The following is a 13,014-nucleotide window of genomic DNA, read 5'->3' as shown; positions in this document are numbered from 1 at the left end:
ATACACATAAAACTTCCTGCTGTTGTCTGTTGGTCATGGAAGTATTAAGTTCCCAGGTAGGTCTCCTAATCCAACCCATAATTGTGCACAAGATTCTCAAAGAGTAGCATAGGAACTAAAGAACAAGACATCAGGGTCTAATATATTACAGATCATGTGTACCCTGTTGCAATGAATAATCACAATACCCGCAAACAACTCTTAAATTGCATTGAGATCCACCACCAGTTGTTCAAAGCACAAGACAATGATAAACAAAAGAAATCGTATGGCAAGCATAAACAAATGTAACCCAACAGATAAAAGATGGTAACAAAAGTGCATGAAAGAATATATTAATAAAATTTGAGATAACAGCAATTATTAAAGTTTAATACAGCGTTACATCATACAGAGACCTTAGGGACCAAGGCACCATCTGATCCAGAATTAAGGTCCCACCTAAATTAGACAACCTGTTCAAATCCCAAACTGGGGGCAAGTCAGCAAAAGTTTTAAAAGATGATAGTCTTCAGCACATAAGCTCATGTAAGAGACCTAGTCAAAGAAGATTGCTCTTCAAGGTTCTCCTCGCTCTTAATTTTTCCATTCAATACCACTTTGGCAAAAGCAGGATAAGAGTATCATCATTAACAAACAGAGATTGTTTGAAGTAAAGGACAGCAGGAAGAAGCTAGAGCTCAACAAGAAAGAAAGAATCCAAACTACATGAGTAAATTTACCTGGGTTTGCCTTGGAATAACCCAGATCAATCCACTCTACTTTCTTTTCTTTTTTTCCTTTTTTTTTTCCTTTTTAACTATCTGAACTCCTCTTGACGTAATAATAAATTTCTAAAGAAATGAATCTCCAAATATTGCCACCTTTCAGCTATTCCTCCCTCCTTACCTAACCAAGAATAAAATTATTTACTACGAGTCACGAGCTACTAGTTATACCTCTTCCTGAGGCTCAGTAGAATTCTTGCTCTCTCCTTTCAGATACTAATGTAATATCTGGTCCATCTTCATCTTCTCAAGCCATGCCCCAAGTTGATCGCGCAGTTCCATCTGAGAATTCGAATTCAGACCATCCGCATCTCCAACACCACCACCAGTAGGCATCAGTGGTGATGGTCCAGCAGAAGTTATTGCTGCTGCTGTGCCCATTAACTTCTCAGGAGGGGATTCCTTCACCAGTGAATGGACCCAAGATAAGTCAGGTTCTTCACCACCGGATCGCAGCTCAAAGGACGATGACCGCCTGAGTTGGCCCAATTCTTCGGAATTCACACCCCAGTCCACTGTGCCTGAGGGTGACTCCCACTTAGAAAATGAGTTCACAGGAGAGCCCACCATTAATGAGGTATTGGAACCAAGATCCCGAGAGCTAAGGCTCCGCAGTGTCTGCTGCTGTTTCTCCCTCTGGGCGAGGGCAGCCATGCGAGAGCTCATGGGAGAGACCGGCTCCACCCCTCGGGGTGACATCCTGCCAGGTGAGGACACCCCAAGTGAAGCCTGCAAAAGAGATGAGTGTCCAGGCAGCTGCTGGGAATCCATCGTTTTTGGTGAGAACACATTAGTATTGATCGGCGAAAGCAAGCTTTGCTGCTGCTGCTGGAACTGGTTGAGGATGGCATTTCTATGGGAAGGTGAGAAGATAGCCCCTTGGTCAGAGTTGTACCTTGGAGAAGAGGCAATCTCAGCTGAGAAAAGATCATCAAGGTTAGAAGGGGTCAGAGTCTTGGTCCGAGCTGAACGATTCCCAGCTGATGAGCCCAGTCGGGAGTATAACAGATCATTGAGCATCTGGACATCAAAATCTGGCAACAAGGAGAAGTCATCAACTGGCATGTCCCTTGCACTGAGCGAGGTGCGCAACCTGCTCGACTGGAGATTGCTCCCTGGAAGATGCAGCATTGGCACATTAGGCTGTGGCCATCCCACACCAGAGTGGCCCATCCCGTTAGCTGAAGGAGACATTGGTGGTGTGAAAGGCGACATGACTGCTGAAACTGATGAGGGGGAACCAGGCATCAGACCAACAGCGGCAGCCATCTCCATTGCTGCAGAGGTGGCCGACCGCGGCGATGGCACCGCCGAGCCAGTGGATACATACAGAGGGCGGAGCTCCTCATTTGTGTGGGCAAAGAAGCATATCCTACGTGCACAGCTTGTCCCATCCTTGCAGAGCCTTGTGCGGTACTGCGCCGGGTGGAGCCAGCACTCGAACACCCCATGCGCATATTCACACATATCTCCCCTCCTACATGCACCCTTCCGGAAGTCCGGACAGGGGACACAGCTATAGTGGTACTTCCTTGGATCCCGGCGTCGGGCATTCTCACCTGGGTGGACAAATGGGCACTCAGTCCAATCGTGTGAGTATGCCCGTGAGCAAGGCCGGACCTTGAATGAGAACATGCGGAACTCATCAGTTGCATAGATACTATTCTTAATATCCGGAAGCGATGGGTCAACTGGATACTCTTTCTTTTCAGCAACCTTTACAGTCGTCATCATCGGTGACGAAGTAGAATCTGAGGAAGGTGATCCATCCTCATTAGGAGATGAAGACAAAGGTGGCGAATTGGAGTTTGATGAGCTGGTAGTCACACGAAGGATGCGCCCACCAGAAATGCTTGAGCTACCAAGAAGCTCTTGGAGAGCAATTTTTGAGTTGGGCAGCATCGGCGGGACAACAATCACATCGGCCGGACGATGCCCATTCACATCTGTGACATCAATATCCGCACCGGCAGCAAGAAGCATCTTAACAGCATTGACAGCATCTGTGGAACCACCCGAAGCAGCACAATGGAGTGCAGTGGTGCCATCATTGCCGCATCGGTTGACATCAACAGATGGTAAGGATAAGATTAAGCCTAGCACTTCAAGGCTGCCATAAGTGGCAGCAACCATGAGGGGAGTACGTTGTTCAAACACCTTCTTGCGACCGTACCAGAGGCCAACCTCATCAGCAGCCGCGGGGTCCTGCTCAAGAAAGTGACGGAATCCATCTACATCATCATTTGCAGCTAGCTCAAGCAGGCTAGCAAAGGAGTCATCAGTTTCGATGCTAAGGTGGTTATTCATTGCTTCTTGGATGCTGGAGATTTGATGGCTTTCTTACTAGGTTTTCAAGCATTACATGCTTTGGATTGGTGGAATTTGCCCTGAAGAAAACAGAAACAGCAAATTTTACAGTTTCATATCAATACAATTTTCATTAGCGGAGAAATAATTAAGATTGGGATCACTATTTTTCTCGGATTTTTTTTTTTTTGCTGAGGTCGCATCTTCGGAAATAATCTCGGCCAAAAGAAAAGGAAATCCAAATACTTGGAAGATTTATCCATTTTAAAACTATCAATCTTCTTTAGAGAGGAGCAAACGGCGTCTAAAACGCTCCAAAGGCATTCGTTGGAATGTCAAAACGAATATAAGCAAGGGATCGAAGAAAAAAAAATTAAAGGTATAATTTGCAGAAATTAATTCAAATCTACACAAATCTCCGATATCAGAGGTCACAGGGAAGACCGATTTCACAATTAGTTCTCCGTGTTTCTACCAAGGCCGAGATTTTGGTGATAAAAAAACATATAGGCTTGAGAGATTGTCCCTAGTAAATCATCAAGCTTCGAGATTTACGAAGAGAAGCAACGGAACGACTTGTAGTAATAGCTCAAAAGCATTTATTAAAATGTCTAAACGAAAAGAAACGGAAAAGATCAAACTGGCTAACCGGCTCAAGGAAGCACGTCGAAAGCAGCAATATGAAGAAAAAAAATGTTAAAACTATCGATATCTACTAAAAGAATCCCCAATAGGGGTCGACAAAGAAAACCTGAAGATCACAATATCCCCTGGGTTTTTCCTCCGAGGCGACGACTTTTGCAATAATTACAAGAAAAACCTAAACCAGTCGGCAGATTTATCCATTTCAAACCCATCAAACTTCGGCTTTGAGAAGAGAATCAAACGAACGACCTCTAGAAAAGCTCAAGAAACTACTTGTTAAAATGCCAGAAGGAGAAAAGGCAGAAGAGATCAAACTGGCTTACCGACTTTAGGAAGCTCATCGAGAAACACAAGCTAACTAATGAGAAGAATCGCCATTAGAGCAGCTCAAATCAGGTCAAAAAGCCCCGACCTTCTTCACCAGCGAGAGGAAGACGACCCGATCCCATCGAAAGATCGACGATCGGAGAGAAGAAGACGAGGACCCATCAGAGCATCCGCCAGCGACGGGTGAGCAGATCAGCGATCTGGAAGAATCGGAGACCGGGGAGGACGGCGAGGAGGAGGAGAAGGAGAGGAAAGGGGCGGTGGGCTTCTAGATTCTAACGCCTTCTCCAAAGTAGAAATGAAATGAAACTTGCCAAATGAGAGACAAATGACGGTAAATTTAACCCTGGGAGTCTGCAAGGGTTCTACTTTTTCTACCACGCGGTCGAAATGTAATGTACTCGAGATTCACCCCCAAATCCCAGTCCCAAATTCAAAACTCTCCAGTGACCGGTTAAGCCGGTAGAGAAGCGGGAATGGGTGGGTTTATTTTAATTGGAAATATATCATTTTACACCCTATCTATGACTCCAAATTATCTTAAACCTATACACACTAAGAATATTAAAAATAAATTACCACTATTATTATTATATGTATAATTTATGATTTAAAAAATTATGGCATTCCTGCTTTTTTTTTCACTAAGCATTTTTTTAATTTGCAAGCAGTACGAATATAGATATCAAAACGGAATAAGACAACAAAGTAGGTCGGATTTGAAATGCAAAAAAAAAATCACTTTTTCTGACTGAAAATGTAAAAAGTAGAAAAACGACTTAAAATGCTATTGGTGGTCGGTGACCGGATAACGACGGGAGGCGAGGTGCGGCCCTCGTGTCTCGGGAATTGCACTCGATTGGAATCCGAAGTGAAGTCCGCGAATCCAGTGCGCTACCGGACTCTCGGGCAACTATCAAATGGGGCCTATAGCCGTGTTAAATCCGGTGTAAAAAAAAACATTAAGAAAAAAGAAGTTAAGAAACCCTAGCAGCCAAACTTTGACCCCTCCCCCCCCCCCTCCTCCTCGAACGAGGACCGTTATAACGGCCGTCGCGTTCGCGGTGACCGGGTGAAGCCGTCTGCGAGGGTATAATTTAGGAGGAGGGTGGGGGTGAGAATATCAAGCATTAAATAATCCCCATATCCTTTTCCGATTCTTGACATTTCCGACGGGGCGTTTCAATCTTTTCGTTGTCGATTCCTCCACCAAATTGGCCGACATTACGTATTTACCCTTGCCCGGTTATAGAAATCTCGGCCGACCCACGTTAGGTCATGGTGGGAGACCAAGGGTAGTTTAGTCGTAGAAAAGTATAGTACAGCACGGCAGCAACGAAGACCGCGGACCAGCGGGAGCAAATGTGGTCCACTTACGCCTGTCCGAGCGGATATATCAACAATGTTTCCCAGTAAAATTGTTAATTGGGATTTTTTTGCAAATGAGCACTTCTAGTTATTGATTTTTATTATTTTTAAAATAAGGCCTTTATTTTAGAAATAATTATTTTTATTTTATTTGTATTCTAAAAAAATTTAAAAAAAATTATACTTATGTTATTGCAAGCAAAATAATGGCGTGCAATTTATATATTATATGTTATTTTTATTAAATTTGGATGTATATCTGGACAAAATTAAAATATTTTGCCTAGTTTTAGAATATGATGGTCTTTTTTTATTTTATTAGGGCTAAATTGATAAAAGAGATCAAATATGTTAAAATTGAGGACCCAAAACTTCCAACACCATAAATAAAATGTTTTTTTCATGCAAATTGCGATGTCTACTATATAGTATCAGAAATTATTATTCTATATTATACTTTAAACTAAACTAACATTCACTATGAGATCATATATTTGATTACTATGGTTGTTTCGGATCAATATTTAAGGCCCCATTTTGTCCTGTAATAATACTAAGTGTATTCTAACATAATGAGATCTATATTAGTATAGTAATCAAATACTAACTTCTCACAATGCTAGTTTACTAGTACATATTTATCCCTCCTTTCTTCTTTCATCTAATATTTTATGTTCACTACTGCAAAATATATTTTAGTAATTTGTTAACATATGTTATAAATTTATTATTTTTATGTCTCGTTAGTTGTAATTATCAAATCACTATCTTGGTTGCCCTGTAATACCCTAAAATAGTATAAAGTGTTTTGTATAAGTTTAACAAATGAGCATACCTAAACTAGTTTAGAAGTTATTCTACAACCGAACTTCTCCTAATAGATTTTATATCAAACCGCTGTATGCGCATGATTTGAACTTTTCAAGGTTCGTTTCTTAAAAGAGTTAACTTAAACCTATAGTTGGATAACACTAACGGAGCCAGAAATATATATATAAATTTTTTGTTTCTTTTTGAATTATAATTTTTATTTTTATAGTAAGAATGTGATATAAACTATCATTTAGGTTTTCTTGTTAAACATGCAATTATATTCTTAGAAAAATACATCAAACATTTAAGATAACCCCTAATTTGTTCTTATTTTAGTAAATCTAAAATAGGAGTAGAGACGAAATTGACACAAATTGAAAAGAAACTTTGAGCCTATTATAAGAGAGCCAACTAAGCAATAATCTAGTTAGCCTCTAGAACAAAGAAAAAACAAAAATAGAATAAATAATAAAAAAAATGACAAGAATTGTATGCCATCAATTCTAAGGCCTTACGGTCTTATTACAAGACAACTTAATCAAGGTTTCAAAGTAAGACTCAATCGATATTAGACATGTTGAGATTTTGGATGATAAATAAAGTAAATTTGAAAACTTTTGCTTCAAAATGCAAAGATCAAGAGTCAAAGATGGCGAGACCCTATGATGATGATGGGTCAACCATCCAAATTTTGAACAATGAAGCCCATCCCAACATTGGATGAAAGAGGAGAAAATGCACCATCAAAGTTAAGTTCCACAAACCCAGTTGGAGGCGTCTGCCAACTGTAGATGTATTTGTCTGGCATCAAGTATTTAGGGGCTGATTTGAGAGTTTGGGTAAGCTTTCGTAGCATAGACCAATGTTTTGTGCAGAATATGCTTGCAGAAAATATTATTTGTTTGCTAAAAGAGCAACTTATCTCTAGCTTTACAAAGTGCCACTTATGAGAGACAACTATGTTTCCGATTAGTCTCATAGTACTTTTGGTTAGTTCTTTAATTTTCTTTTATCTAATCTCCATTCAACCAAGATTTATGATAGTTACAACTCAACTATGTACGTCGGGCAAACTTATTACAAAACTCAACAGCTCATTGACACCAAAAGAGGAGATGATCGTTAGTTTTTTATTACTGAATTAACATAAAAAATTTATACACAAAGTAAATTTAGTTTTAAGGAACTCTATCTTGTAAGGCATATCAAAGTATAACTGCTATTAAAAAAAGTGGCGTCTTCGATGCAAATTTATCTATTTATCTTTTTTTCAGGGTACAACTTAAAATTTTATTTATGCGTCACTAGATAGTACAATCCTTTGATGCTTATTTGTGAGAAAAAAAAGTATCTAAGGTTTTTTTATATTTAAATTAGAATTTTGTGATGATATTTTTTTATAAACAAAAAAATGTATTTATAAGTGTTGGATGCTTTTTAAATTTCTCCACGACTTATAACCCCCAAATAAATTCAGCTTATGGTCGTTGCAAAACTTTTAAAATTCTCTAATTATTAATTTCAAATTTAAATCAATTCTAAATTTAATAACAAATTAATTCATTCCTCCACTTGGCATAAATGGTGGAGTCTAGTATTTGTAGGGAGTTGTTTCTCCACTCAACCTTTTGAAGAAATTAGTTTAATTTATGAGTTAATACACAAACAATTGGAAGAAAAAGATTATTGCTTATAATTCAACATGAATTTAGAAACACAGAGGGAAGTTACTACCAGACTACTATCCCCAGTTCCCCACTCCCTTCCATATTTTTCAAATAAAGGTGCTGGCTATATGAATTTTCCAAATATTTTTTTAATATATTTGTTAGAGAGATTTCTATATTTTTTTTTCTGAAGTCGGAATAAAATAATCATAGTTTAAATTTCAATTTTATCTCCTAACCATCCCCACTCCGTTCCATTATTAAGTATATGTACAATTTTGCCCCCACTTGCAGACTGTCGTCGACTAGATTAGGCGTAAAGTGTATCGCGGGACACCAGACCAAGGTTTGGTCACCGGCTCACCGCCGCCCAGCCTATCAGGATTCTGCCGATAAACGGATTGGCTGATCCTGATCAGCATCGCGACGACGAACGACCAAAGTAAACGCCACCCAATGATGAATTGCCACGTCACATCTGTGTATTATAATTTTTTAAGCCCCAATTTACAGTTTCATCCTTATAACATTACGGAATCATAATTACGTACAGACTTTTGGGGTACGTCGTTTAGAACCCACTAATATCTTACATACTACGTCTTCCGAGGGTTCCAGAAGGCGACGTCACCGAGCGTAATTTCGGATGACGAAAACGCCCCCTGCGAGCGTAGTTTCTGATGGTTCCCTGCAAGGGTAGTTCGGGTAAAACTAACCGATACGATCTTTTTTCTAGAAGGGTCCGTGTGGGCCCGCGGCAGGTGAGGGGCGGTGGAAGCTCGGATTTTGATTCGTGCTGGGAGGTGGGTCCCGGACGCCATTAATCTCTCCTATATATAATTCTGGTTAAAGAGTTTATTGCTTTCTTTTCCACTGTCTGCCCGCCCAATGGGAGGATTTTTCTCCAACTTTTTATATTATATTATTAACAGAAAAAGGAGTACGGCGTTGTCTAGTTGCCGGGATAAATGGGGTAGTATTTTAATTTTCTTTTTAATTTACCAAATTAGTCCTCCAAAAATATTTATTTTAGTTAGTACCATGTCAATTTTTACATATCATATTATTTCTGTTTAAAAATTGCTGACCCAATCATAATAAATTTATATAGAAAATTTAAATCTTATAAATAAATTAATTTTCATATAAATGTAAAATAAATTAGATGTATTAAAATAATTAAGAAAAATGAAATAAATACGTGTTAACTACTGAGATTAGAAAATATAGAAAAATTTGCACATATCACTGTGTTTTTTTTTTTTGACAAAGTTGCGGTTTACATCTTATAGTTTTACTATTTATAAATTAAGTTATATGATTTAATAAATATGTGCCTAAAATATCTTATGTTCGATTTAAATATTTCGTTAAGTAGAGATATTTTATTTTCAAAATGAGTAAAACACCCTTAATATGAATTGGTTGGGGCCATTTTTATAATTTTATTAGTATAGTTAATTTAATTTGAAAGTTTGATTAAGTTTAACTAACACATTTAACAACATGATATATTTTACACATATTTACTAAATTATATTATTTAAATTTTTAAATAATAAAAATATAAGATGTAAATCATAATTTCTCTAAAATACAGGGCGGTATATGCAAATTTCCTTAAAAAATATAATAAATAAGAACAAAAATGAGATAAATAGGTGAGCTATTCTCTTTTATCAAAAGAAAATTTGTTATCATATTATTTCTCGGATTTTTATTTATATATTATTTGTGTGGCTGCATTGTGCTACATTTTGGAGGCATGATGTTGAAATATTATAATATTATAACACTATAATATACTTAATACTATTTTATAATAAAGGAAAATATTTTGATATGAATTCTCTATTTATGACAGTATATATATGATATAAATTATAGTGAATCCAGACATTTTTTAGGCTGGATTAATTCCAAAACTAACTATGAGTAAATAGTGTAATAATGTTTATATTAAAATAAATTATAAATATCTTTTTTATATCGATCCAAGAAAAGGGCAATAAGGTCGCTTTAACTAATTTTCTCAATTATTCTAATTATTACAACCAAATGCTATTTTATCCCTTATTTTTATCCAATATATTATTATTTTTCCAATCAAATACCTTCCAAAAAAAAGATTAAGATTTAGGATAACACTTTCTTGCAATAAACTACTATTTTATCCACCACCAAGCAACCCTATGTGTATCTATTGTGATAAGAACTCTTTGTTTAAAAAACAAAAACAAAAATTATGTTATATTTGCAATTTTATATATTCACATATATTATATGTATATTTAATTCTATCCATGTTTCATCTTGATTAATAAACGAGGAGGCTCATATCTTAGATAGATTGGATTAATCCATCTGTGTAAGTTATCTATGAGAGTTCACTTTGAAAAAACTTTAATGCATCCATGAGTTGAGGGTTAGGGGTGGCAATCTCGAGTTAGATTAGTCGGGCTAAGTTCTGGTCGTAAGTATGAATACGATCCGTTTATTAAGTGAGTTACATCGATCATAAAAAGTTTATTAGGTGTCGAGTTATTTAAATTTTTATAAGTTATTCTAACTGTAAATATATTTATTTAAGTTATAAAAGAGTTTACTTATGTTATAAAAATATTATTTTTATATTATAAATAATTTAATCGGGTTACAAATAGATTAGTCAGGTCATAAACGAGTTAATGGGTCAGGTCATAAACAGATTAATCAGGCTAAGGTAGTAAAATTGAACACAGTCTATTTTATAATCCAATCGGACGAGTTAACCTATTTATGACATAATCTAACCCATTTATGACATAATCTAATTAGATTAAAATTCAAACTCATTTAAAAAGTTGAGTCTTCGTGTGTCGGGTTACTGAATCGGGGCAACTTTTGCCGCCCCTAGTTAGGATTACCGGGACAATTGAGTAGCGATTAGCATATCTCGTAGCTAATAATCTACTCAACTAAATATCAGTTAGTATCATCTAATTCAGTGAGGTGAAATAATTAATGGCACAATCTCAAGATTGAGTCACAATTATAACTAAGACTCTTCAAGAGAGTTGGACACTTCCAAAGCCTCTCTTGTTGAACCGATTCATCACCTATTAACCTTTCGAATTCATAGGTAATATCAGACATAGTCAATACTCCTCTTAGCTATCTTCAATTCAATAATTTATTTTCCTTACAATATAAAATTTCTGAGTAACAAAGATCTCATAATTATATGAAACCTATGCGCATTTATTTATTTCAATTTGAATCTATTACCCGAATGGAATTTATTCATTTTAGTCTGCAAGTTAGGCAGCACGAAACAAAATCAATGAATCTGCATTATTCGACACGATTTACTATGTTAACATAAATGACTCGTTCATAATAAAAACGCAGCTTAATTAGAGGTTTCTTTTTGTTTAATTAAGACGTAATTAATTAGATTTAAATAAGATTCTAACAGGTGACATCCTAATGACCTTGAAAATTGTGTCAAGGGAGATAACAGAGAGCAAGAGACTAATTGTCTTCAATAGTAGTGAGCACAGTCCAAGGTGTGGGAAGGAATCTCATTGGACGTGGTAGAGGGGACCTATCTAGCCTCCTTAATGGTGTAAGTGTAATGCACTTTGCCCGGTGGGTACGTTGTGACACCACGTTTAAATTTTGGTCGAAATTGAAGTAATTATGACAGTCTAAGAGCATCAGCAATGCAGTAGCAAAGTCTAACTTAAATGACACTGCGGTATTTAAGCTAGACTCGAACTTATCTACTGCTGGACAAGTCTCAAACTTATTTACTACTGAATTAGTAAGGGCAAAGGGCGACACTTCTTTGATCTTATCCATTTTCTTCTGAATATCTATAAAAGATATTTGTTAGAGTAACTTAGTAGCTAAGTTTTTTTTTTTTTATATAAGGGCTTGAGCCCACTACTTGTAAGATATATAAGTTTGAGTAAATAAAAATAAGTGAGACTTCATCGAGATAGCTTTTCTCTAAATGTTATTGAAAGTCTTTTTCTTTTCTTACTTTTATACTGACTTTAGTTTAAGGCTTATTTCATCTTGTGAAAAAGTTGGAGCGCCGTGCAAACTTGTCGAAACGCTAAAAAACGTTAACTCTGTGACAACGCGCACACCCATGTGTCCACACAGTACATGCGATGCACATGACATGATAAGCTAAGCTGTCACATGAATATAAACATGTACTCAAGATAATTCATCTTTGAGATGGTGACATTTTCTCATTTGGTGAGGAATCTCTTTTCATTCTTGTAATCTCGATGGAGGTAATCTCAAATACCCCTCTTTGTAAGCTTTCTCCCATTGATAGTGAATATGCTTGTCGGTAGACCATGAATGTAACTCGAATTTGGGTGAACCACGTAAATCTTGTGTTGTAATGGTGTGAAGCTCTTTTATTGTTATTCTCTACTAATTAATACGCATTGAGTATAAATCCTAAACGTCCATTTGGAAATGGTTTGTACATGACATTATGACAAGCTTAATCTAAGTAGGTTGAAGATAAAGATGTCTCTTTCTTTCTTCACAACCACTACATAATTCGATAAGATTTACATAAACTACGAGAAACTATCAAGATACAACTAATATAACTACTATATGAGTAAAATATAATACATCTTATAATATGTAAATTACTGTCTAATACAATGTAATACAAATATATACAATATTACCACAACTCAATTTTTACATAAGCTATCTTTGATACTATCTCACATCTAACTCACCTCATATTCGCTCTAAATTATCCATTTAGAATATATCAAGTCGCTATCAAGTACCTTATATCTGAGAGAGTTAGAAAAGAAATAGGCATGAACTAAAAGCTCAGTAAATAGACTTTATCCCGAATCAGTAATGTTAAATAAAAAGTAAATAATGTACTTGATTATATGAATTAAAAAGAATATTATGTCATGAATGTACATATAAATATATCTTTAATAATATATAAATAAATAATAAGTTATATCATAAATGAGCATGTATATATATCATCAACAATATATGTCTTTAATGATACAATCATACTATATTTCCTCAAATATATCAACAAAATGATGCATGACGACTATTTGATGATCATATAT

General features: G+C 36.1%; 1 protein-coding gene across 1 annotated transcript; it reads right to left on the bottom strand.

Moving 5' to 3' along the window:
- Positions 1–307: 307 nt before the first annotated feature.
- LOC140786401 (zinc finger CCCH domain-containing protein 24) lies at positions 308–4,434 on the bottom strand. Its single transcript, XM_073134800.1, has 2 exons — positions 4,043–4,434; positions 308–3,154 (listed from the first exon to the last, which is right to left on the bottom strand). Exon 2 carries the CDS (start codon positions 3,072–3,074, stop codon positions 984–986), a length of 2,091 nt encoding a protein of 696 aa, XP_072990901.1. The 5' UTR covers positions 3,075–3,154; positions 4,043–4,434; the 3' UTR covers positions 308–983.
- Between the last annotated feature and the right edge of the window lie 8,580 nt (positions 4,435–13,014).

Source organism: Typha latifolia, chromosome 4, assembly GCF_019914945.1.
Source record: "Typha latifolia isolate L0001 chromosome 4, TyphaL0001v2, whole genome shotgun sequence".
Lineage (NCBI taxonomy): Eukaryota > Viridiplantae > Streptophyta > Magnoliopsida > Poales > Typhaceae > Typha > Typha latifolia.
Note: the sequence above shows the minus strand (reverse complement) of the source record. Positions and strands in the feature narration are given on the sequence as shown.

What these genes read in the sequence shown, in the direction of transcription:
- LOC140786401 (XM_073134800.1), bottom strand. Translation starts at nt 3,074, where the DNA reads ATGAATAACCACCTTAGCATCGAAACTGATGACTCCTTTGCTAGCCTG.